This window comes from Crocuta crocuta, unplaced genomic scaffold, assembly GCF_008692635.1.
Source record: "Crocuta crocuta isolate KB4526 unplaced genomic scaffold, BGI_CrCroc_1.0 scaffold113, whole genome shotgun sequence".
Lineage (NCBI taxonomy): Eukaryota > Metazoa > Chordata > Mammalia > Carnivora > Hyaenidae > Crocuta > Crocuta crocuta.
This window is the reverse complement of record NW_027530368.1, coordinates 1,558,454-1,586,210: the sequence shown is the minus strand read 5'-3', so window position 1 is coordinate 1,586,210 and position 27,757 is coordinate 1,558,454. Positions and strand designations below refer to the sequence as shown.

General features: G+C 40.8%; 1 protein-coding gene across 1 annotated transcript; it reads right to left on the bottom strand.

Annotated features, from left to right (window-relative positions):
- Nucleotides 1–4,379: 4,379 nt before the first annotated feature.
- MOB1A (MOB kinase activator 1A) lies at nt 4,380–25,557 on the bottom strand. The gene is made up of 6 exons (XM_077766264.1): nt 25,355–25,557; nt 21,445–21,611; nt 17,268–17,361; nt 15,085–15,218; nt 10,676–10,839; nt 4,380–8,898 (listed from the first exon to the last, which is right to left on the bottom strand). The coding sequence occupies exons 1-6, from the start codon at nt 25,366–25,368 to the stop codon at nt 8,821–8,823; spliced, it is 651 nt and encodes a 216-aa protein (XP_077622390.1). The 5' UTR covers nt 25,369–25,557; the 3' UTR covers nt 4,380–8,820.
- Between the last annotated feature and the right edge of the window lie 2,200 nt (nt 25,558–27,757).

Here is a 27,757-nt window from a genome sequence, read left to right as displayed (position 1 = left end):
AGGTGGTATCCCTTCGCCCACCAGTCCCGGGTACTCTCAGACCTTTCCTGATGGCCCAGAGCAGAGTCCTGTGTTAGAGAATCTAGAAGCATTTCTTTAAAATGACCTGTACACTGGCTCTTTCATCTGCTCATTTCAAAGGCCAAGATGGAGTCTGTCCTGTTACGGCAGCCTACCCAACTGAGCCAGGGAGGTCCTCAGGAGGACTTGGGAATGGATGGATAGATGAATGAACAAATGGATGAGCAGAATGAGCACACCGTTCAGGGCCTGCCTACTGGCACTTGCAGAGAGATTCTAGCAGGCAGCTGAAATACAGGTCAGAAGGAAGATCTAGAGTGAGACTGAATGGAGGGACAGAAACTTGCTGTTGTGGGCCAGGCTAAGGTTGGGGTGGAGGGAGGGGCAGAGGGGTGGAGACTCTTCTGAGGACAGAGCCTTGGGGGAACAAAGGCAGAGGGTAACCAGGTGGCAGGCAGAAGCAATAATCGCTAAAGGGTGATGGTGGTTAGCGTTTCTGATTCTTTGGAAATCTTCCCTCCATTTTAGCTAATCTGGTGGGCAGCCGCCTTTACACGAGCAATCTGACAAAATCCCTAGAATTCTGATTGTCCATGGTGAAAGTCACCAGCGTTTTATTATACTTGGTGGTGGCGGGTTCAAAGGCAGCAGGAGAGAAGGAAGAATATGAGAGAGCACAAAGTGGATGAACTGAGGAAAGAATGAATCAGAAAGGAGAGAAAACTAGAACGCGTGGCGAGTGCCCTCTGCTGGGCTTCTACTCCGGGCAAGTCGGATACGGAAAGGGTTAAGGTCACAGAGGCTGCTGGGAGGACTTGCCCAAAGCCAGACCCCTGACACTCTCCGGCACCCACTCCAGGACTCCCGGCTGTGGCATAGCTGTGGCTGCTGTGGCTGCGGCACATCAACACCGCTCTCTCGGTGCCCACCGGATTACTACTGTTTATGTGTCTGTTCCCCTCGCCCCCAACCTCCACCGTTTCGCGAGCTCCGCCAGAGTGCGCCTGGGCCTGACATTTCTCCGAATGCCCGCCACCTGGACCCAATGTGTGACCGAAACAACTAGGAATGAATGACAGAAAGGCAAGGGGAAGCCGCGGAGCCCAGCGCCGCGCTCTCCCCGAGTCCGTCCTCGAGCTCCGGCCGCGGGCGGCCCCGCAGCCCCTCTGCAGTTCCCACCCGGGAANCCTCCCCGGAACCCGCAGCTCCGCAGGGTCACGCCCCTCCCCGGCCTGGTCAGCCCCGTGCTGCTCCTGCTTCCCGGTCCCGGTCCACCAGCGGGCCGTTCTTGCCCAGCCTGGGGACGCCCAGGGTTCTCGACCCTCCGTTCTGAGCTGCCCTCACGCCTCTACCCCTCCCGCGGACACCTCACTTCCCGTCCCCACCGCAACCCGGCTTCCAAACTGGGGAGTGTGAGTTTCTCCCTCCAGAACAAGGGAGCCGTGGAGGAGCTCTCAGCAGGGGAGTCGTTTTTAGATTTGAGTTTTAGAAAGATCGTTCTGGCTCCAGGGAAGAGGAGGGACTGGAGGGGGCGGACATTGGAAGCGAGGACAGAAGCTCTGAGGCTACCGCGGTGGTCCAGATGAGATGTGAGGTCTCAACCGGAGCTGGGGCAGCAGAGATGTAGGATACGTGGGAAGGGAAGGGAATGGAGTGACTGGATTGGGCGGCGAGGGTGAGGGGGCGGGGGCAGTGCAGTGAGTGGAGGAGGGCTAGGTTTGGGGTGAAGGTGGCGGACAAACTCCGTTTTGGATGTTCCTGGCTTCGAGGTGCGTGCAGGACACGGCCCAGCAGAGAAGTAGGCTGGAGCCACAGACGGCAGACTCCAGAGAATGCAGTGGAAGCTGCCTCCTTGTGGATGGGTAAGGTTATCCAGCAAACATGCCCCACTTCTGGAATAATTCAGACAGACCTTAAAGCCAAAATTCAACCAAGAGCTTTTTCTCTTTAGCAGTAATTGTTTGAAGCATGTGGTCTGGTATACCCTCCAGGCTTTACTAGTTCTTTTTGCTATTGCATTCTGGCCTATGCAATCAATTATGATCAGCGTCACACTTGGGTGAGTTGGACAGACCTACAGTTGCTTTTTAAAGTGATCACCTAGGTATATACTTAGTCATTTCAGTATTGACTTCTATGTTTTGGGTCTCATAATTTCTCCTTTAGATTACTATAATAACCTTTCTCACATATTTTGCTTGATTCCTTAAAAATCATGGTTGGTGGGATTAGCAACCCATGGGATTAGATAATTTGCTCATTTTTCATTTTTCTTAGCCGGTGTAATTAAAACTACCCAGAATATTTTTCCCAGCAGTTTGGTAGTGAACCCTTTACTCCTCAAACCACATCGTTCAAATGAGGCCAAACTATCCCCAGCTCCAGGGGTGGCCTATGACCCAGGTCTGGCCAGTCAGACAGGGATTTGTTTGGGTTGGTCGCATGATCCCAGCCAGACCAGTGAGAGTTGGTCTAGAGATTGGTCTGGAACTAAGAAATGGTCATTTACCACTGAGTTGCTAAACTGTTAACAGTTGGCTGCCATCTTTGTAATCATGTGGGCAGCACCCACTTTGGAAATGATGTAGATACAGTAGAGTTGGAGGGAGACAGATGTTTGGCGTTGTCAAGCAGTGTAAGAAACTAGCACTAAACTAATTTTAGTTGGGTCTGTCACTTGTAAGAGACCCACCTTGAACTTAAACTCACTGATTTCTATTTGAATTCCTCTTTCCTTTATTGAAAAATCAGTACTTTTGCTTATCTCCAACCTTCCTCTTCCTTATAATTTAACAATTGCTCACATTATATTTTGGACTCACTGCCCTAGTACCCTCGCCTTGGCATTTCCACCCTGCTATCAGAGTCCACTGAAGTGAAAATCTGTCCACTATTTGCTTATCTAAAATCCTTCAGATTCTCCATCACCTACTGGCAAAAACCCAAGGTCTTTTATATGACTTAACCACTACCTACCTGTTCAACTGAAATCTACCCTGTAGTAATACTGGACCGCTGTACCTCTCTGTACAAGCCATGCTACATGTAAGCTTGGTTATGCGGTTACCCATCTTGTAAGCCAGTTCAAGCCTTGTCTTCTCCAGGGAGCCACCTCTGATTGCCCCACAGTAAACTTAAGGGCCCACAACTTGTGCATAACTTGCACTGCACATATGGCCCTTGAAAACGATCGATTTATGTAGGTGTCTGTTTTTCCATATGGTCCCTGAGCTCCACAACAGGATCTTGCTCTAGTCCTGTCAACCTGTCACCCAGCATGACATTGGACAAAAAGTGGACATGCTGTGATAACTGAAGAGAGCTGACAGTGGCCTGGCCATTCTAGGTTCACAGTGTACGAACTTGAACCATTTTAAGAAAGGATTTACGGAACCTCACCAATCTTGGGCTTCCAAATTAGTTCCAACTTAACATTTCAAGTATAACTTATGATAGAAGTGAGTAAAAGGCCAGTTTTACTTTGTTATGATTAAAGTATAATGGCTTTAGTCACAGGAAATGGGTATATCCCATTTTACCTTTTTTTTTTGCCCTGAACTTGAGATTCTCTAATCTCCACTTAAATTGGTCCATGATTACTCCCTGCTTTCATACTTCTAGTTACATGTGAGCTAACTGGAAAAAAACTCTTCCAGACAGATCTCTTTGAATAACAGCTTTTTTACCTCATAGGATGGTTTTAAATTGTAGTCACTTTGTCTTATAGGGCCTCCTGGCACCCATGAACAAACAGAATTTATACAGATGGAATGCACCCTAGAGAAACAGGCTGGTCTCGTTATGACCTAGCTGTTTGAAGTCAGAGCATTTGTGCCACCATCTGAAAAACAGTGAAAAATTCTTAACACACCTCTCAGTTGCAACCCCCTTCCCAGGTGGCTTAAGGATTAAGTAAGGTGACCTGCTGGAGGATTCCCCTCAACAGGTATGTTCCCCTAAAAAGTAGTACTCAAAACACTCATCAGCCATGAGATAAAGAAGTTGGCCAGAATTCTGATTCAATATTGGGCTTCCTTCATGTAGCAAATACACTACAAAAAATGTCAGTTGAGCTAAACAGTGTGCCCAGACACTTACATTCTAGTAAAAAAACTCCCTGTCTTTTCATAGAACAGGAACAAAAAGTTCAGAGCAGGAGCCAGTCCAAGCTTTTGGAACATCCAGCATCCATTTTACAATGAGCCCTAAACCAAGTAAAATCCAGAAACTTCCCTAGCCTCTCTTGCAGCCAGGACAGAGATAAGTGACCTAGGATCTGCCAATCTGAGGCACCTGTATGTTTTTGGTTTTTTGTCACCCATGTACATTTTTTATTAGGAAGACACACAAAATGAAGATGGTTTTAGGTAAAATCCTTTATTTTGGTCAGGGTTGAGGACTCTAGCTTTTGGGAGGTACTGAGGCAGAGACTGACATCTAGTGGCCAGAAATAATGGTGCAGGCTATAGCGTCCATTCCAAGCCCTTCAGCAATGTGGTATTAGCTAGAGGCCTGAGGCATGGTTTAGACATTGTTCTTTGCTGTGTAGCTTTGAAGCCCAACTCTGGCCCTCTCAAAGATTATTTGGGTTGTTCTACTACTCATTTATAAAGTTTAAAACAGCTTTACAACTTAGCCATTAGACACTCTTAAATTTTTGTGAGCGATTTTAATCCTACTACTGAAATATAACTATCAAAAAGAAATCGAAAACTGATTGATAGCTTATCTACACTTTATACAAAATAGGAACGTCAACCCATATTATTTAGCCACATTAACTTCTAAATTTTAACTCTAATCAAAAGGTCAAAACAATTATAGCAGTGCTGTTCTGAATTAAAATTAGGCACCTGTAATTTGGACCTCTAAAAAGAACTCTAATATTTCTCCTACAATAACAAAACTGGCTATTTGGGGTGGGCGATGTCTTACAGATATGCTTAACACTCAATTCAAGGTCAGAAAATCAGCACTCCATTGTCTCCTCTCCCTTTTCTCAATTTCACAACCAGGAATATGCAAAAGCGGTCCCAGCTCAAGTTAGCTCAGGAGAAAGGAGACTACTAATGTTTTTGTCTGGGATAGGTTTCAGCCACTTGTAATCATAGGCTTACTTTGTTTCTTGGGGTGGGGCCCTGGTGTTATAGAATATTTATTTAGGGACTTCCTTTTCTTCTAAGAGTTAAGGAAACAATTTAGTTACTAAATAATAGGCAAAAGACAACCTTCCATCCATAGAAGCAAAAATCTCAAGTTTTACATTTAAATAAAAATGTGTGTTAAGACATACTGTAATCAGTCATTTCTTTTAATATATTTTATTCTGATGAAGTTATTACAAAAGTAGATACAAAATACTTTCTTTAAAAGTACAATTAACTGACTTAGAAAAATAGATAAAGCCCCTAAAGGTTTAAAAATACAACATAAATTTTCATGTAAAGAACATTTAAAAATATTTTAGATGGTAACCAAGACTAACTTATGCAAACTATTTCTGAAGTAGACCAAACATAGAATGTTCTATAAAAAACCTACAGCATGCTGGTAATCCATTTTGGATTTACAGAACACTTGTTGGAAGAGAATCTGAGAATGAGAAAATCCATGTGAATTTCAATGCAGTCGCTCCAATAAAGTCACTGCTATCACATGTAATATCATCCCCAAAAGCCTTTTATGGCCTGAAATATCAAAAGCTAACGCAAACACACAAGGAAGACTGAGGGACAACCATTTTCCCTCTCTGACAGGATTCTACAACAGCAAAAACCAAATCCACTTACTGAACTAATTCCAGGAGGAAATAACATCTCTGTTGAAGGTGCTCAGTGTTTGGGGTCTCAGCCAGCATTTTTCAGGCCACAGTTGTGCTGCCAGGAGACAGCCTCCTATAGCCAGGCGCCTAACACCAGAACCCTGGCTGTTGCCGCTCAGAAACAGATTTCTGAGCCTTGTACTCTTCAGGGCTGATTTGTTTCTGTTGGTGAGGTAATGATGTTATGTTTAGAGGCTCCACTTCTAGTACAACCCCACTGCTCACAGAGAAAAGTCAATGTTATAAACAGAAAACCTCAACAATGTCTGCAAAAGTTAAAAGCACCAACCGACTGCTTTTCATGCCTCTGACCTACTAGGGAAGCTTTCGCTTTGTTATCAAAGGCATGATGAAGAAGCACAGATTTGCATTTCTCAAGCAGGTAGCTACAGAAGCTAGGGCTCTACAAGTCTAAGATGAAAGGAAATCCTTTGTTAGCTGGTGGCCCTCTAAAATCACTCTATTCACAGTCTGGAGAAGAAAGGATAGATACCTTTGGCTATCAAAACAAAAACCGTAGTAACAAGGAAGTTTCAATATTTAAACAAAGACCCGGACATCATCGTCCAAAAGTTTTTTTAAAGGCCCAGAAATGAGAGCGCCATAGGACAACCTGCGTGATTTAGCAAGCACTCTCCACCCCATGACTACCCAAGGGTGAGGAGCAGCAGACACCGACAGGAGGTGACCTCTGATGTGGAACAGGCAGACCCTGGGCACAGGGAGATAAACCACAAGAGAGAAGAGTCCAAGACAGACTGATTTCTTCCAACGCTTCTCAAATGCTGGCCCTCTAGCCCAGTGAGGAGGGCTTCATCCTCTCCCCATTCTCCGGTCTTCCTGCCCTCTACTCCCCCGCTTTAGATGTAAACAAATCAGTGTTAACTTCATGGTTAGGTGCATTGTTGGATTAGCCTGGGAGCCTGGTAACGGTTTTTCTTTTTTTTAAAAAGGACGTTCTGAATCTTAAATTAGCAATAACTTTTTTATTTATGTCTAGCGTGTGACCATCTTTGGTTCACTTTGGGAGGGAGTCATGAAGAGAGGGCGGATTCCTGGCACTGAAAATAAATGGAGAAAAGGGAGAACTCTTTTGTTTAAGAATCATGAAATATTAGAAATGATGAAAAGTACAACCCTAGTTGAGAAATATAATTTCATTCCTTGAAGACTTAATTAAAGCCAAAGTTGAGAGTCAATAATGTTCTAGGTGGCATCTAGAAACCTGCTTTCTTGTTAACATGAACACACAGGACACCTGACAGGGACCTTTGGATAAGCTTAAAACATGGATTGTGGAATGTTTCAGATGGCTTTTCTCTTTTTTTCATGAGGGATTCATTATCTCACTTCTTAATTCCTGAAATGATGTATGGTTTCAGCCTTAAATAGATGAAATGTTTTATTTCCTTTAAAATTCTGGATATCTGGATATGAAACTGAATTATTATAAAAATGGAGTTCCTAAGCAATTCTTTATACTTTAGTGGGACAATAAAAATAAATAACAAAAAACCCTAACAAATCTAACCTTTCATCAAAACCATCAAGGGAGTTGGTGAGTACTCTGCAAAAATCACAGCTCTGAAATCCAGTATGCAGACGAACTCAGAGCAGCACTGGTCTGGCTGGAGTTCACTACATCCTAGAAACCTAACGGCCTTTATTTCACTAAAGGGGAAGATTCTTTTTATCCCAACAGAATTTCAAGTTTTGATACAAAAACAATTAAAACAGGATTAAACCCCTAGGAGGACTCAATCCATCCTTGGACTACTTGAAGTAAGATTTTTTACTTATTCCTCCCATTTTGTTTCCTTTCAAAACACACATACACACACACACACACACACACGGTAGCACACCAAACTTAAACTGCATTATAAAATAAGATGTGTACACCTTCAAGGTTTTTTATTATGGTCTTCCCTAACTTTTACCCCTATTGGGATAAAGTTTAGGTATTTCTATACTACTCTGAACTAAGTCTCAAGTCACAATAAAAACATGTAGAAGTAATTATTTTTTGTTTTTTTAAAGGACACTCAAAAGAAAATAATCAAGTACTCTGAGTACTTTCTTCCATTCTCCTATCCAGAATTTCAAGGCCTCTGAAAAACATGAATGAGAATAGTGGTTCTGAGACCTAAATCTGTTATAATTTTTTGCAGTCTTTTTCTCAGCCATAAGCTACCTATTCAAATTAAAATGAAGCATTTCAAAATAAAAATGCAAAAGACTATCCTTACATGCCTTAAGAAAATTATTTCTGATATACACACTCCTAAAAATTTAAACAGGTTTATAAACAGGTAAATAAAATCCCAAATAAAGATTAAAAAATAAAGTCATTTTAGAAATAACTCTGGTTACTCCCATACCAACCACTCAGGTGATAGGAAGATTTAAAATGCAACCATGGATTTTGAAAAAATAAACACATCTATATATTCTTACCTATAAAAACACTAGCATACAAACTTCAAACTAAAAGGATATCCAAAGTAACACACAAATGTCCTAAATCTTAAGGAAACTTAAAAAAACTCTTCTGTTTGTAAATAAAAGCAGAATAAAACTGATCTGATTGCATTATTAGGTAATTTGCTCTGGAAACCTGTTAATAAATTATTGCTGGGAATTCTCAATAGCCATTATGCTGTTACCTGAAGCACACTGTCTTCAGTAAAAACATAAATAAACTAATAGACTACATGTTAGTCATCACATATTACAACCAAGTATGACTCTGACAATAAAAGGAGTGGTCACATAGTGCCTCAGATTCAGGCGTGTCTTGAATTTCTCACTGAAGGATTAGGCCAACCTACCTTTGGGACAATTTTAGCAGTAGATACAAACAACAGGTGTCTTTTTATCCTGTTCTCTTAAAGTCTGTATCACTAGTCTATAACAGATAGCAATGAGAGAGTTCTAGCAGATGAAGCAAGAGGGTAACTGTGTTCTAGAAGAAACATTTATCTGTCTTTCGATCCAAGCTTCTCAATTAGTTCCTGAAGAGGTGCCAACTCACGCCTATCAATCAGATTAAACTCCTAAAAAAGAGAAGGAAAACAAAATTTAAAAACATATCTAACATTAAAACTCCACAAATGTCAGAGAAGGGATTCCTAACCCTAGTTTTCTGAAATCCAAAAAAATGATGAAATCATCTCTGTGAACTTTTTTTTTTTTTGAGAGAGGGAGAGAGAGAGTGTGCTCGCACCCGAGCAGGGCAGAGGGGCAGAGGGAAAGACAGAGAATCCCAACCAGGTTCCATACTCAGCACGGAACCCGATGCAGGGCTCGATCCCAACAACCCTGGGATCATGACCTGAGCCAAAATCAAGAGTCGGACGCTCAACCAACTGAGCCACCCAGGCACCCCTGTAAACATTTTTAAATGGTATCATTTTTATTCATTTTTTTTTTAAATATAGGAAGACTGACTAAATAAACAACTGGATGTATTAGCATGATCTTCACTCTTTATTCTTTTAATGAGTTAAACATTAAAATCAAAACTGTATCTATGTTTGCATTTACAGGGAAATGATCTTAAAACTATACGATGAACTTTTGATAGCGGCTACCTCCTGGGCTGTGGATCTATTTCTTTCATAGAGTTATATTCTACCTACATCTATATGGTGTCTTTTTTTTTTTTTTTTAAATGTTTATTTATTTTTGAGAGACAGAGAATCGGAAGCAGGCTCCAGGCTCTGAGCTGTCAGCATAGAGCCCGATGCAGGGCTTGAACTCACAAACCGTAAGCTGAAGTCGGACGCTTAACTGACTGAGCCACCCAGGCACCCCTGTCTGTGTCTATTCTATAGCTGTACTACACCCCCACCCTCTATCTGTACCTCTACATCTGTATCAGCACCAGACTAGACCTGTAACTGCTGTGCAACAATCTCAGAAGGAAGACCAAGAAGAGCACAGGACATTCTCCTTTATGTGGCACTTATGAATGAAATACACAAGATCTACTAAAAAACTACTGGCTTTCCTACCAAAAAACAGTGTCTAGCATTCTGCATACAGAATTATATATCTCTAACGCTGCCTTAATATATTTTTCAAACAATGTGAATTTATTTTTTAAATGCTCCTTTTTTATATATTTTGAGAGAAAGCAGGAGAAGGGCAGAGAAAGGGATAGAGAGAATCCCAGTGAGTGCAGAGCTTGATGTGGGGCTCAACCCCACGAACCGTGACATCATGACCTGAGCCGAGATCAGGAGTCAGAAGATTAAACAACTGAGCCACCCAGGCGCCCCTATTTTGATTTTTACAAGTTCCAATTTCAATTAAGGGCCCATAAGTAATAGGCCACATCCCTAAAAGGGGTGGTCCTTCTTGAAATTTCTAGCTGATGACTTCATAAGACTTGGCCTGAAATGGTACTTCTGGAAGCTTAAACCGAGAGAGGAGCTAACAAGTTCTTCCAAAAGTTTTTCTTCCAGACACAGCCATCTCATGAAACAACCCAACTGCAGATGTTTCTTCATAGTTTCCCTTCACTCGGCAATGGCGATGGAACAGGAGGGTATGGAAAGCTGTCCTGGGTTTCTGCTGCTCCTTGTCACACCCTAACCAGAGACCCAGCAGGGGCAGCCAGAGGCAGAAGGCCCGAAAAGGGGGAGGGAAGAGTTCCTATGTTGCTATGCACACCAATGAAATAACCCAGAAAAGAGAAAAGAGAGAATCCTGCTTATACTTTCACTCTATGTCTATAAATTAGACAACTCTAAAAATTGCTCTTTATTAAAATTACCAATCAAATGTGTCCAAGACAAAGGACAAAGAAATAAACATGGTTCAACTTACCTGAACAAAGAAGATAAAGTGCTTAAAGGAGGTGTTGAGGTGGGCCTCCTCTTGCAGCTGCATCACAGAATCAAAGTGCTGGTGATAAATATGGGCATAAACCCGGAACAGGCGCTTTAGAATGGTCTTCGCCACAGACATAAAGTTTTTGGGAAATGGGACACCTGTAAGCAAATACATACATACATACATATGTACATATATATATATATATATGTCAATTGGTCTTTTATCTAACTGAACAGCAGAAAGTTTAGAAACTGCCATATGCAACTCCAATACATACACATTCACAAATATAAGCCTGTTTTCCATATATTTTTTTAAAAGACAAAGTAAAAAAAACCCCAAACAAATATGAGGTATCCTCACATAACACACTTGTTCTGACTGCCTTGGACTAATAGACACCAAGTCTATGAGGTGCTGTTGAATCAAATTTAAAATAAACATAATTTTAGCTATTTAACACTAGAGTTTCTTCCTAAGATTAAATGTAACAAGAATAAGTATTTTGACTATAAATAAAAAATTTTATTTTTGTAATTTGTAACTCTAAAAAATTTTTATATTCACACATACACTCAACTAGGAATGAAAATTCTAAGAGAAAAAGGCATTATAATCTATGGTCTACAAATAAAGTATTTTTATCTTCTGAGTTACTCTGAAACACTAGCTTTCTTCCTTAAATTGGAAGTCCCCAACTTTTGATTCTATCTTTTCAAAGTGCTATTTTCATTTCCCTGTAGTACAAGACAGATACACTTCCTGAAAAGGGAAGAAGGACACCTCACCATTTTGCAAAGAAAATGAACACTTCCTTAGAAATGAACTGAGAGATGGTTTGCCAATGTCCCTCCAAGCAGTGTAGGTGGGGGTGTGTCTCAATTCCTGAGAATTCCACCTGACAAGACCAAAGTCTTAAAACAGGGACAGAAGACAATACAGTGGCACGGGTACAGTACATAAACATGTAAGAAGTTATCAGCTTTCAAAATAACCTAGAACAGATGGTCTTAACAGCTACTCCACAACACTAGTCCAGAAACATTTTCCTTTCTTCAATCTTTCAGAAAGGTGAAAACACTTTTTCCTTTCCTGCATATTATTTCTCAAACAGTCCCTAATAGCCTGAAATTTAATGTACTTTGCTCTTGCAAGCTAATTTTTCTGGTTTCTGCCCCATCAGTCTTGGCTAACAACTTGCATTTTCATTTTGTTTTAAATTTTTTTTTTTTTTTTTTTAAGGTAAGCTCTAGATCCAATGTGGGGCTTGAACTCACAACCCTGAGATTAAGAGTCACATACTCTACTGACATAGCCAGCCAGGTGCCCCTAACAACTTGCGTTTTCAAACATAATCCTGGAGCTTGTGGGCATGTTTTTCTGGACTGGGTCTTGTATTCCCATATTGAAGAGATGGATTTTTAAGTCAAACTCCTTTCTGAGAATTTACAAATATGCATCTTCCTAATAAGAGGAATAGTAATAATTTGGATTTATTAGTTCAAAATGAGAAATAAACAATCCTATCCAATTATTGGCAGAAAATGTGGATAACAGCCTAATTGAGGGGGAAAGGATTCCAGAACATTAGGCCAAGTTACTGAAGAATAGAAAGCTGAGAAAAGAGAATAAAGTTGTATTTTTTGTCTTCCATAAATGGGAAGATATTCTCTAATGAATAAAGAACTGTAAGTAATTTGTTTCAAACCAAGCACTTTCCAAGCTGAATTTAACAGAAACATTCGAGCACAGTCAATATACAATAAAGAATCAGTGAGAGAGGAAATAAAAGGTTTAATAATAAAATGGAAAGGCTGGCCAACAGCAAACAGACCAGGTGTAACGTGATAACAAGCTTTTCCCCCAAAAGAACCACTGATTAGATTGCAAAAAGGAAATCTGTCATGATCTGAGTGTGTGTATCCCTTCAAAATTCCTATGTTGAAATCCTAACCCCCAGATGATGCTATTAGGGGGCACAACTCTGGGAGGGATTAGGCCACAAGCACCGAGCCCTCATGAGTGGGATTGTGCCCTTATGAAAGAGGCCCCAAAGAACTTTTGCTGGTTCCCTTCCACCATGTGAAGACTAGGTGAGAAGTCAGCAGTCTGAGACCCAAAAGTGGGCCTTCACCAGGACCCAACTATGCTGGCACCCTGATCTTGGACTTCTAGCCTCTAGAACTGAAAAGTAGCTTTCTGTTATTCATAAGCCAAAATTTCTCATTATTTGCAGCAGAACAGACAAGACAGAATCCAACCTGTTGCTCATAAGACATCCTTAAACTGAAAATGACAAGCAGTAAACTCATGAACAGTGATGCCAAAATCTTGATCGAAATATGAGTAAGTAAAAAACACGATTCCAGTAAAACATTAAAAATATACATATACTAGAGAAAACCTTATGGTGACCAACAGCAGACACTGGGAAAATATCATAAAAGGTAACAACTATTTTTAAAAATTCACCACACCTCTAAGCAAAAACAAGATTCCTGTTTAATGCTGAAGTGCTAGAAGCACTTGCATCAAAGTAAGGAAACAAAAGGATGTCTGCCATCATCACTGTTACTCAGCACTACTCGGGGGCAATTCGGTAAGAGTTACGTAAGAAACATCCGTATCAAAAAGGAAGAGGCAAAATTAATATTATCTTAATATGATGTGATTGCATACTTCAAAAATTGAAGAAAACCAACCCAAAACAACTAAAATAATCAGAATCTGATGGTCAATTTATGTAAAAATTTATATGAAAACCAATAGCTTTCCTATATACTAAACAATATTTGGAAGGCAGATATCAATTATAAAAACACAGAATGTCTAGGGATAAACTTAAGGAACTTGAAGGATTAAAATATACAGAACTGTGTAAGAGTAAGAAATTAAAGACATGAATAAATGAAGAACTATATCTTGTTCTTGGGTAGAAAGACTCAGTATTGTCAAGAGAACAAGACTGCCTATATTAATCTACAACATGAATGAAATAATAATCAAAATCTCATAAATATTTTTATTTTACCCTGCCAAAATGATTCTAAGTTCTTTGGAAGAACAAATATCCCAGAATAGCTGTGAATATTCTGAAAAAGAAGAGCAAGGAAGAGAGACTACCCCTACAAGATGCTCAAAGATCTATGGCTATGATTATTAAAACACTGTGGAATTCCTATAGGAACAGATAAAGAGAATGAAAGACTCCAAATTATATTGGCAACATGGTGTACACATAAGATAATCTGGGGAGAAAAGACACATGTATTTGATAAATGGTGTTGGACAAACTGATTAGCCTTTTTTTTTCTTTTTTTTTTTTTAATTTTTCTTTTTTTCTAGGAGAGGGAGAGGGAGACAGCGTGAGCAGGGGAGGGTCAGAGAGAGAGGGAGATACAGACTCCGAAAAATAGGCTCCAGGCTCTCAGCTGGCAGTCAGCACAGAGCCCGACGCGGGGCTCAAACCCACGAACCGCGAGATCATGACCTAAGCGAAAGTCGGACGCTTAACCGACTAAGCCACCCAGGCGCCCCTGATTAGCCTTTATAACTGGAAAAAAATGGAGGGAGACTTGAGAAAAAAATTTCTGGCAAGAACAAGGATTTAAACATAAAAACAAAACCACGAAAGTACTACGTGGAAACATGGACACATGTTTCTTGAAATAGGGAAAACCTTTCTAATCACTGTATTAAAATCCACACTTTAAAGGAAAAGATCAATAGGACAAAATAAGAAAGATACGGGGCACCTGGGTGGCTCAGTCGGTTGAGCATCCAACTTCGGCTGAGGTCATGATCTCACAGTTCGTGGGTTCGAGCCCCACATCAGGATCTGTGCTGACTGCCAGCTCAGAGCCTGGAGCCTGTTTCAGATTCTGTGTCTCCCTCTCTCTGTGACCCTCCCCTGTTCATGCTGTCTCTCTCTGTCTCTGTCTCTCTCTTTCAGAAATAAATAAAACCTTTAAAAAATAAATAAATAAATAAATAAAGTTACATAGACCAAGAATACCTCCAAAATTAATCAAAAGGCAACTTGGGAGAAAATACATACGACATATACAACAACGAGCTAATATCCTTACCATACAAAGAAATGGACAAAGGATAGAAACAAAAAACAATGATCAATAAACCAAATCAGTATTTTTTAAATGTACATTAAAACAAATTTATCTACCCAAATTGAAAGGAATAAAAATTGAGTAGCCAACAAGTATTAGTGAAGAAACACAGGCAGACACAAACAACACTGGAGGAAGTTTACATGTACAATCTTTTTGGAGAAGAATTTAGCAGTCTTTGTTACTTTTTTTTTTTTTTTTAACAGAGTATTAAAAAGAACATGCAACGCATTTATCAGTTAAAAAGAAAAACAGTTCAACATTATAACTTACCAATCTTGGAAGGAAAAAGAGTTTCATCATCAAGCTGATCCTGAACCCAAGTCATCAAATAGTCAATGTATTTTGGTGCTGAACACTTGATTGGCTTTTTAATATTGGTACCATCTGCCCAATGATATTCATATCTGGGGAGAAAATGTTTTATTGATAGGAGTTTTCAAAAACATTACCAAATGTACAACTTGTAATCAAAGTAGGTCCACATTTTCTCAACAGACGTCACATACAACTTTAGTAAATTACCTCTCAAGTTCTACTGAAGATTACTCAAAGTTCCCTAAAGAATTATCCTGAAATATGATAGTTATAATTGAAAGAGAAAAGGAGGATAATGTGGCAGCTGACAGTGCCAGAATGGATTTTTTTTTTAACATAGCTCTAGGAAAGATAAAGGAACTAACATTCCAGGCAGAGGGTGCTGAGGACTGCATAACAGACTGATGCATCCACACCCCATTCTGCAATAGTTGGCCATCAAAGTATCAACAACAGAGTCAAGATACTAAGACTGTTTCTTGGAGAGGGTACTAAAGAAACACTGTCGGGCATGCATCTCTTTCTCCCTTTGCTGAGCTAAAATGATTAATAAAAACATCCCTCCAAAATACTGTAATTAAAAATAGGACTATAAACTTGGGGTGTCTGGGTAGCTCAATCGATTAAGTTTCTGACATCAGCTCAGGTCATGATCTCACGGTTGGTGAATTCGAGCCCTGTGTAAGGCTCTGCGCTGACAGCTCAGAGCCTGGAGCCCACTGTGGATTCTGTGTCAACCTCTCTCTCAGTTCCTCCCCCACTTGTAGTCCGTCTCTCTCTCCCCCGCTCTCTCAAAAATTAATAAAGATTTATAAAAAATTATTAAATAGGACTACAAACTCATTTGGTTTTTTTTTCCCTTTATACCTGTATCAAATAAGGAAGGACAATTTTTTTCCAAGGGGTAAATATCTCGATACCCTCTATCATCACATAAAACAGTCATTTATTATTGGAAAAAAAGACTGGAAAGAAACACACTAAAACGTTAATCCCACTGCACCTTGACTTAACATTACAGGTGATAAAGAGTTCCATGTTTCTTAATATTTCTTGAAATTTATTACAAATTTTTTTTTAAAGTTTATTTTGAGAGAGACAGACAGAGCAAGCATGCACACACACATTCATAAGCTGGGGATGGGCAGAGAAGGAGCAAGAGAATCCCAAGCAGACTCTGCGCTGAGAGTACACAGCCCAAGGCAGGGCTTGATCTCATGAACTCTGAGATCATGACCTGAGCCAAAGTTGGATGCTTAACCGACTGAGCCACCCATGTGCCTCTATAGTCACTTTTATTTACTTATTTATTTATTCATTTTTAATATAGTTTATTGTCAAATTGGTTTCCATATAACATCCAGTGCTCATCCCAACAAGTGCCCTCCTCCATGCCCATCACCCATTTTCCCCTCTCCCCCACCCCCATCCATCCTCAGTCTGTTCTCAGTATTTTAAGAGTCTCTTATGGTTTGCCTCCCTCCCTTTTTTTCCCCTTCCCCTCCCCTATAGCCCTCTGTAAAGTTTCTCCTGTTCCACATATGAGTGAAAACATATGAAAAACATTGTCTTTCTCTGCCTTATAGTCAGACTTTTATTTTTTTTAATTTTTTAATGTTTTTTATTTATTTCTGAGAGACAGAGAGAGACAGTGTGAACAGGGGAGGGTCAGAGAGAAAGGAAGACACAGAATCCGAAACAGGCTCCAGGCTCTGAGCTTGCTGTCAGCACAGAGCCCAACGTGGAACTCGAACCCACGAACTGTGAGATCATGACCTGAGCCGAAGTCGGACGCTTAACTGACTGAGCCACCCAGGCGCCCCTATAGTCAGACTTTTAAAACCTAGCATCTTTAAGCCAGATAATTAAAGTAGCACAATTTGGATGTAATTAACACTAAATAAAGACAAGAAGAAATTGAACATTACTTACTATAACACAATTAAATACTAAATACCACATACCAAAATATTTAATAACTAAAAGCTTATAAGTATTAAAGAACTCATAAAACTGAACTACTTTTATACAAGCAAATAGATAAGAGAAACAAAAAAGCTTTATAATTTGATTTATATCAATTAGTTGTTAGCTTTATTTAGTACCTTGAATACCTATGTAATAGGCAGTATATGTACCTTGGACCTGCAGACATGACTGGACAACTTGCTTCAATGCAAAATTCTGTAATAGTTCCATATAACATGTTAATCTGGTTGAAGAAATCCACAGCTGGAAAGATAACAGGAAAATTGTGTTAAAGTGTTTGTGCAAACACAATAAAACATCAGACCTCTCAGCTGAAGAAAAATGACAATGCCTTCAAGTTCCTGAATAAATTCTCAGGAGATTCAACAATCCAGGGGTAATGCAAATTCTCTTCTCTTTCTAAGTTGTTTCTTCTCAAGTTGTTTACTTAACTTTAAATAAAGTTAACTTTTAATAAACATTCATTTTAATATACTAAGTTTTTAACCAGCATAGAAGAACCGGAAAATAAAACATTATGGATAATTGTAACTTAATGATGACTACTGGATCATTAGAATATATAATTTGACTATGTCCAAGGGAATAAAAAAATCTATTGCTTCCTATCAATCTGGATCAGACAATATACCATTTGTGTTAGGAGAAAGTGTTGTGGAATATACTGGAAGGAGAAGGTGTATCAGCTATATTAACAGGCATTTTAAAATATAAAAAACCCGAGGGGCGCCTGGGTGGCTTAGTCGGTTAAGCGTCCGACTTTCGCTTAGGTCATGATCTCGCGGTTCGTGGGTTCGAGCCCCGCGTCGGGCTCTGTGCTGACTGCCAGCTCAGAGCCTGGAGCCTGTTTCAGTCTGTGACTCCCTCTCTCTTTGACCCTCCCCTGCTCACACTGTCTCTCTCTCTCTCTCTCCTAAAAATAAATAAAACATTTAAAAATAAATAAATAAATAAATAAATAAAATATAATATAAAAAACCCGAAGCTTAGGGGCACCTGGGTGGCAAAGTCAGTTGAGGGTCCAACTTCGGCTCAGATCATGATCTCATGGTTTGTGGGTTCGAGCCCCAAATTGGGCTTGCTGCTGTCAGCCTGTCAGTGCAGAGCTTGCTTCCGATCCTCTGTCCCCTTTTTCTACCCCTCCCCCACTTGTGCTCTCCCAAAAATAATTAAAAAAAAAAAAAAACCTGAAGCCTAATGCATGCTGAGAACATAAGAAGGACATGGGATAATACCCCTGGCCTCAGAGAACTCCGGCTAAGAAAAGGGACAAAATTGAAAGAATGAGTACAACATGTTAAGAGCCCAGAGAAAAGACAACATCTTGAGGGGCTGAGGTAGTCAGTCAGAGAGCATTTCCTACAGGGGCTTCAGCTAGATATGGAAGAAAATGGAGGAGGAAGGGGTAAGTACTGAACTTATCTGAGAGAAATGTTCCTCTGCAAAACACCCACACAAGCCTTGCGAAGTTTTAAAAAATGTTTCAGTTCCCTTTCTAAAGGAGTACCTAAAAACCAACGAGGGCTTTTCCAAGTTTCTTAAAAATCAAGTAGATAAAAAAGTTTCACCTTGTCAAAAGGATTTTTATATAAAACTCCCGTGATTATAAACCTTCCTCTTAATTAGTCATGTTTCTAAGAAAGTAACAGGCACTCAATATCCATTCAAAACAAAGAGTATGCCCAGATGGCAGGCTGGTTTATTGGTCTAAAGAAGCTGTTCTCAAAACGTGGGCTAGGGATCCCCCCCTAGTTTCAAGGGGCATCTGTGAGGTCAGAGCATTTCAACAGCTCGCTTCACTCTCATTCTCTCAGGAGGCACAGTGGAGTTGTCCAGAGGCTCCCAAAGGGAGACATCACAACAGACTGAATGCACAAGTGGACAGGACAATTCAGTTGTCTCCTATTAAGCCAAACATGAAAACAGATTTCCAAACAAGTAAGACAGTGCCATACTTATCACTAAAATTCAGTTTGGAAAACAGTCATTTTTCATAAAAATATATTTATGTTAACATGCAATGGGTTATTTTTAAAAAGTTAAAAAAGTATTTAAAACTTCTCAGTTTCAATTTCTGACACAGTATCACTAGATATAACCTACATAATTAAAAGCTCTTTGGGGTTCTTGATAATTTTTTAGAGAATAAAGGGATCCTGATACTAAAAGCTTTGAAAACAGCTGACCTAAAGCAAAAAGTCTCAAAAATCAAAGGCTGAAGAAAGCCAACGGATGCCTTCAGAGTAACATGATAATTTGAGTCAAGGTTTAAAAGAACAGGGGTGGGGGGTGCCTGGGTGGCTTAGCTGGTTAAGAGGTTAAGCGCCCGACTTTGGCTCAGGTCATGATTTCACAGCTTGTGAGTTCAAGCCCCACGTCAGGCTCTATGCTGACAGCTCAGAGCCTGGAGTTTGCTTCGGATTCTGTGTCTCCCTCTCTCTCTGTCCCTCCCCCACTCATGCTCTGTCTCTCTCTCTCAAAAATAAATAAAACATTAAAAAAAAGTTTTTTTAAAAAGAAACATTTATAAGACAATCAGGGAAGATGTAAACACTGACTCACATAAAGGAATGAAAGTACTGTCATTATCTTTAAAAGGTGATGTTCTTGCCTTTTAGAGATATGGAATATTTATAGATGAAATATATTTGGGATTCACTTCAAATCAATCAGGGAGAGGTGGGTCGGCCTCCAAACATGGAACAAGAGTGGGGAGAGGTGGGAAGGGAGGGAGTTGGAGGGGGAGGAATGAAAATCTCAAAAGAAAAAAATAATCAGGGTGAGATACAGAAGCATGAATTGGCCATGAATTGACAGCTGTTGAAACTTGATAATGGATGCCTGGGAATTCACTATACTAGTTTCTCTACTTCTGTATGTTTGAAATTTTCCATTAAGAAGTTTAAAAATTCCTGGAACATCTCAAGTTCCTAATAGATTTAAACCTTATCACCCAGCACTGATCTAAGAAATGACAGGCTTGGGGCACCGGAGTGGCTCAGTTGGTTGAGCATCTGACTCTTGAGGTGGGCTCAGGTCACTATTCCGGAGTCCTGGGATCGAGCTCCACATTGGGTTCTGTGCTGAGGTGAAGCCTGCTTAAGCTTCCCTTTCTCTCCCCTGCCGCCCCTCTTCCCCACTCACACACACTCACTCTCTAAAATTTAAAAAAAAAAAAAAAAATTAAAAAAAAGAAATGACAGGCTCAAATATTCAAATCTCTAGCTCAGTACATATCTTGAACTCAAGAGCGACTTTTAGCTCATGGGCGCCTCCTGTTTTCTCCCAATCTCTTAATTTCCTTCTGACTACTCCTAAGTCACAACAATCAAGTGACTGCCCATATGAACTGCAATTGACTTGTGTATACGCAGGCAGATGAGGGCTGCTGGGAATGGGGGTGCAGCTGTGCAGATGCGTTCCCTAAGAAGTCATGGCCCACCACAGGTAGAATTTAGCATTCCAATCTTTTATTTGACCTTACTCAGCAATTCATACCATTCTATCCTGAGAAATTACCCCAAAGCACTCAACATTTCTTCTCCGGTCTCTCTACTCAACCACACAGGTTACAACCAAGTACTCTGAAGAGAACAGCACAGTTTCTAATGTATTTGTACTTCTGAGTTTCTTTACAGGTACAGCATTATACTACAACAGTTAGAACTATAAAGAAAATTCATTAACAAAAAAATGTTGGCAAAATGTTCCTAAAAATCAGCAAAGCTGAACGTTATTAAAACTTACTGTTAACATCCCCTATGACCCAGCAATAGCACTGCTGGGAATTTACCCAAGGGATATAGGAATGCTGATGCATAGGAGCACATGTACCCCAATGTTCATAGTAGCACTCTTAACAATAGTTAAAACATGGAAAGAGCCTAAGTGTCCATCAACGGACGAATGGATCAAGAAGACGTGGTTTATCTATACGATGGAATACTACATGGCAATGAGAAAGAATGAAATCTGGCCACGTGTAGCAACATGGATGGACCTTGAGGGTGTTATGCTGAGCAAAATAAGTCAGGCAGAGAAGAACAGATACCATATGTTTGCACATATAGGTGGATTAGGAGGAACTTAACAGAGGACCATGGGGGAGAAGAAGGGGGGAAATGGTGGGGGAAAGGGAGAAAGGGAAACCATGAGAGACTCTTGAATGCTGAGAGCAAACTGAGGACTCATGGGTGTGGGGGGGGGAGGGGGGTGATGGGCATGGAGGAGGGCACTTGTGGGGATGAGCACCGGGTGTTATATGGAAACCAACTTGACAATAAACTATTTGTTAAAAAACAAAACAAAAAACAAAAAAAAACTTACTGTTAACAGCAATCCATTCGTTGAGGTCCTCTCCCTCTGGCAACATAACAGCTTGTCTCAGATTCCCACTTCCTAGAGTTGCTTCTGCATGTTTTAAGAGTTCATACTGATGAGAGCCCTCAGGGATATTCTTCTTTGGTTTGAAAGTTTTGGAAGAGCGGCTGCTGCTGTTAGGTTGAAAGTAAACGTATTATCAATTTTTAGGACTGAAAGCAGCATGGCATAATTTTAGGGACATGAATTGTTCTGAAAATAAAAATACTCTCTGAAAAGTGCAAGGATAGGGCAAGTGTTATGATCTTAATCTGAGTGTCAAAAGTTAAAACAATTACATTAAGTGTGAGCTAGGGTAAAAGAGAAATTAGTATTTTAATACGCCTGGTGTAAGTGTAAAATGTGTTAATATTTTGGGAAGGCAATATAACAATATCTATGAACACGGAAGTACTTTCACTCCATCCCTTCTACTTCTAGGTATTTCTCCTAGATATGGATAAGGATATGCTTCCCAAGATTGGTTTTAACAGTGAAAAAAGTGGAAACAATCCTAAAGCTAATCGGTGGAGGAATAAATAAATCATGATACATCCGTAACATGGAATACTATAGAGTAGTTAAGAACAAGATAGACCTACATGTATTCACATGTAAAGATCTCAAGACATAGTTTAACATATTAAAGGGCCAAATGTACAGCAGAAGCCCATTCTATAAATGCATAATGTTAGAAAGGGGGCTCCTGGCTGGCTCAGTAGGAAAAGCCTGCAACTCCTGCTATCAGAGTTGAGTTTGGCCCCATATTGGGTGTAGAGATTACTTAAAAATAAAATCTTAAGAAAAAGAAAACTAACATGAAATGATGCCTCAAGATTCAATATGATCTTCATCTAAATTAACACTTTTGTGCTTCAAATGGTACCATCAACACAGTGTAAACAATTCACAAAATGGGAGAAAATATTTGCCATTCATAGAGGTGATAAAGGACTTGTATCCAGGATAAAGAATTCTTCCAACTCAAAAACAACACACACACACACACACACACACACACACACAACCAATCAATTTAAAAATGATCACAAGAGGGTCACCTGGGTGGCTCAGTCGCTTAAGCAGCTGACTTCGGCTCAGGTCATGATCTCACAACTCATGGGTTCGAGCCTCACATCAGGCTCTGTGCTGACAGCTCAGAGCCTGGAGCCTGCTTCAGATTCTATGTCTCCCTCTCTCTCTGCCCCTCCCCCACTTGCACTGTCTCTCTCTCTCTCTCAACTGAATAATCAGTTAAAAAAAAATTTAAAAAGATCACAAGACTCAAATAGACATTACTCCAAAAAAGATATACAAATGGCCAGTAGCATTAAAAAAAAAAAAAAATGCTGACCGTCATTAGGAAAATGCAAATAAAAATCATAATGAGATAATATTTCACATCCACTTAGGATGACTATAATCAAAAAGACAATTAACAAGTGCTACTTAGGATGTGGGTAAATTGAAACTCTCATGCAGTGCTGGTGGGAATGCAAAATGGTGCAGGGCTTTGAAAAAGTGCGGCAGTTCCTCAAAAGGTTAAACGCAGTTACTATATAACTCCTCATTCTACACTCAGGAAGAATGAGAAATGAACGTGTACATCTAACACAAAAATCCATACATAAAGGTTCATAGCCGAGTTATTCCTAACAGCCAAAAAGTGGGAACTCAAATGCCTGTCAACCAAAGTTTAAAAGAAAGAAACAGCCTTACATTTAGATCCAAAAAGTAGCTAAGCAACTGAGCATCCACAAACAAACCACTAACTATAAACATTTACTCATAAGAGAAAGACTTTGGAGGAGAAGGAGAGAGAGATTGTTCCAGTAATATAAAAATTTACAATTATAATCTAAGTCATACAAACTTTCAGACATGGTAATCATACTGTGTAAACCATACACCTAAAAAGTAATTGGCAGGCGGGGGAAAAACGATTTGAGCAGATATTCTCCACAGTGCTATTTTATAACAGCAAAATACTAGACAGAATACAAATTTCTCTGGTGGGTATTGGTTTGATAAGATTTCAAATCCACTTGTTAATGACTCAAGCGAAGTTTGTTTTAACCCAGTTGTTTATGACAAAGACAAGAATAAAGTAAATTGTGTTTTCATATAAGAAAAAAGTAAACTGTCAAGACTTCATCATCTAATCTGTTCTCACCCATAACTCAGCAGTTCAGCTGCTCAGGGACCCCCCCCCTGGGGCTTACCAATGAAAACTTCTGAAGAAGCAACACTTTGACTCCAATTACCAAGAATTTGTGAGGAGTCCTCAAGTGTGCAGGGGCTGGGCAAGGAGACACTTTGATGATCTAAACAGCTGTCTGTAAACCCTGGGGCAATTAGCCCCTGCCAAGCAAATGCCCAGCTGGTCAACACCAGCGCCATCGTTCCCTGGCAACAAGGAACTTTTACTTTTGTGCTGGCAGCTGGACCTCAACTCTGGGTTGGCTAAGCCTCTCCTCAGTACTGACTCCTAGAAACACAGACCTCAACGAAACTTGGGACTTTATTTCTTTCATCTCCCCTTGCCTGGAACAATAGTGTAAATAATCTATCACTGATCTGGAGTATTTCATTAGCTTATTAAGAGACATTATCCTGTATGCAACTGGCTTATGAAATTCACAGCAAACCTAGGTTAAATAAATTGCTGGCAAGGACAAACTCAGTCTCTGAGTGTAATTTGCTTCCCAAAGCAAAACATTCTCACAGTAAGGAACTGGGTAAACTCTGGTTACAGAATAGTATACAATTTAATAATAAATTTAATGAAAATATCAAATATGTGGGCGATGGATGTTTACTCGATCACACAACGCTCATTTAAGTAATGTACCAGGGAGAGAAAGCCACCTGAAAATAATAAGATGCTGGAGCAATGCTTCCCAAACCTAAATATGCTTAAGAATCATTAGAGGGGCGCCTGGGTGGCTCAGCTGGTTAAGCATCAGACTCTGGATTTTGGCTCAGGTCATGATCTTAACGGTTTTGAAATGGAGCTGAGTCGGGGGCTCTGTGCAGACAATACAGAGCCTGCTTGGGATTCTCTCTCTTTCTCTCTCAAAAGAACATTTTTTTGGTTTAAATCCTCAGAGAATTTACAAAAGTTTCTATTTAAGACCCATTTGGGCCCCAGGCGTTAGCTCTAAAATAGGATTCTAACCAGGAAAAGTTAATTACACAAAGTCACGGGGGCCCCTGGCTGGCTCAGTCAGTGGAGCATGCCACTCTTGACCTCGCAATTCTAAGTCTGAGCCCCACGCTGAGTGTAGAGATTACTTAAAACTGAATAAATAAAATCTACACAAAGTCACAATGGACTGAATCCGCATTGGACGGAAGTCTGCATGCAAGGCTGAACTTCAAGCTTCCCCAACTGCAGCACTCTCCGTTTTCCTGCGGCAGTGTTTTTCCACGGGAGTAATTTAATACTGAAGATAATAAAACTTGATAAACGGTGGAGTAAAAAGATAAGTCAGAATGGATCATTACTAGACGTCTCCAGACTTGAGAGGAATCCGGAGCCCAGCTACTGGGTTCGGGGCTCCGCCCCTGGGTCATCCCTCCGCCCTCTGGGGCGCTCGGGCGGAAAAGTTTGGAGGCACTACCGGCCTCGGGGCCTCACTACTCCGCAACCCTCTAGCTCCGCTTCCTTAGCCTCGACCTTCACCTCCGTCTGCCTGGGCCCACGTCCGGGCCTCCCCCGTGGCCCGCGGGGGTGGGGGGAGGGGTGGCAAAGCAAGCGACAGTCACTTCGACCCCGACCCCGGGACCCGGCCCTCGCCTCAGGCGTCTGCTCGCCCCCTTGCTCGCCCTTGCCCTCGGCCTTCAGCTCTGGGGCCCTCGGCTCGGCCACACTTACAAGAGGAAGCTCATCTTCTATCCTCAGAGGGGACGGGCCGCTGGCCCCCGCCGCGGTCTGGATTCGGAGCCCGCGCGGGAACCACGAGGAAGCGGACAGTCCTCAGCTCTCCGCCAGCGGATACACCGAGCGCCGCTGCTCGGAGCCGGGGGTCCTGCGGGTGCTAGCTACTGCGCTCGCCACCCCCACCTTGCCGACCCGAAATGCGGAACCAGCAAAATCTCGCGAGCGAAGGCCTCGGCTCGCCCCTCCCCTGCGAGAAGGACTGGACGCGCCCCTTTGCGCCCCGCCCACTCCTAAAGCTCAGCCAATCAGCGGTCTCCAAGCCGAGACTGCTTTCTCCTGAAGGCGTGGTCAGGTTGCGGTCCGTGGTCTGGAAGAGTGGCTGATCTTGTGCTTGGTCTGGGTTGTTGCTGTTGGGTTTCGTCCTATTCTCTCTTTATGGAAGAGGTCTCTAAAAGCGCTGCAATTTTTAAAAACTTTGTTTTATTTTATTTTATTTTTTTTTATTTCTAGGAGAGAGAGAGAGAGACAGTGTGAGCAGAGGAGGGTCAGAGAGAGAGGGAGTCACAGACCGAAACAGGCTTCAGGCTCTGAGCCGGCAGTCAGCACAGAGCCCGACGCGGGGCCCGAACCCACGAACCGCGAGATCATGACCCAAGCGAAAGTCGGATGCCCAACCGACTAAGCCACCCAGGCGCCCCAACTTAGTTTTATTTTTAAGTGGAGATATAATTCACATAGCATGAAATTGACCCTTTAAAAATATACAAAAATATAAAAATATCCACTTGGATGGCTCAGTCGGTTAAGCTCGGACTTGGGCTCAGATGATCTCTCAGTCTGTGGGTTCCAGCCCCGCATCGGGCTCTGTGCTGACAACTCAGAGCCTGGACCCTGCTTCAGAGTCNATATATATATATATATATATATATATATATATACACTCCAGTGGTATTTTTCTTCTATTCAGAGTTGCGCAATCATCACCTCTAATTCTAGAACACTTTCATCACCCCAAAAAGAAACCCATCATTCTTCTTTCTCCCTCCTGGCAAACCCTGGCAACAACTGGTCTACCTTTTCCATATGGACTTGCACCTGGACATTTCACATACATGGAATTATATAAATATGGTCTTGTGACTGCATTCTTCTCACTTAGCATAATGTTTTCAAGGTTCATCCACATTGTAGCATGTATCAGTACTTAATTCCTTTTTATGGCTGAATAATATTCCATTGTAAGAGTATACCTATTTTGTTTACCCATTCATCAGCTGCTGGACATTTGAGTTGTTACCACTTTTTGGCTTTTATAAGTAATGCTATATGAACATTCCTGTACTGGTTCTTGTATGGACAAATGTGTTCATTTCTCTTGGGTATTATACCCAGGAGGGGTTGGGTAATATGCTAACTACTATACATGTAACTTTTTGAGGAATTCCCAAACTGTTTTCCGAATTGGCAGCACCATTTTACGTTCATACTGGCACATGTCTGAGGGTTCTAACATTTCCATATCCTTTACTATTTCCTAGATATTTACTATTGTCTTTTTTATTATAGCCATCATAGTAGTGGGTGTGAAGTGATATCTCATTGTAGACTTTGATTTGCATTTCCCTGCCAGCTACTGTTGAGAACCTTTTCATGTGCTTATTGGTCATTTGAAACAAATTTATTTTCACCTTCCTTTAAAGTTATCTCAGCCCCTCAAAGAACAATACAACAACCCAAAAGGGATTCCAGTTCAATAATAGTGTCGTTCACCTTCTCCAGGACATCACCATCACTTTGTTCCTCAACGCCCACCCACCCAGATTCTGCACATCACTTGAAACTCCAGCAGAAATTCTCCTCAAGCTCTCCAGTGTCTTAGTTTCTAAAGTCTGTGAACATTTTTTAGTCCTTATCTTACTTGCCACTTAGTTCTATCTGGCCTATTTTACTGGACTCCTCATTTGAACAAAACAACAAAACATAAAACCAAAAAACCTTTTTCTTACTCCCTGTGATCTGGCTTCTATAAGGTGAGATTTGGGAGCACATTAAAGGGGAGACCATGGCCAGAGTTTTGTAATAGTTTGCTTTAGCCACACTTTTTTGTTAGCAAGTGACAGAAACCCATATTGTTCATATTTCCATCTGACCTGTCTTATATTTTCTTTCTTACTAGACTGTGAATTATTTTGGGGGCAGAGATACAGTTAGGTCACTGGTCATCCCCAGTGCTCAACACAGTGCCTAGCACACAGAAACTACTCAATAAACACTCATTGAATGAATGGGGACATAAACTGGAATTCCTACTCTCATCGGAGAGATTGACACAGGAATAAATGGTAATCAGTGGGGTATTACCTGTACTGATAAGATGTAAGGTGGAGGAATTCTAGA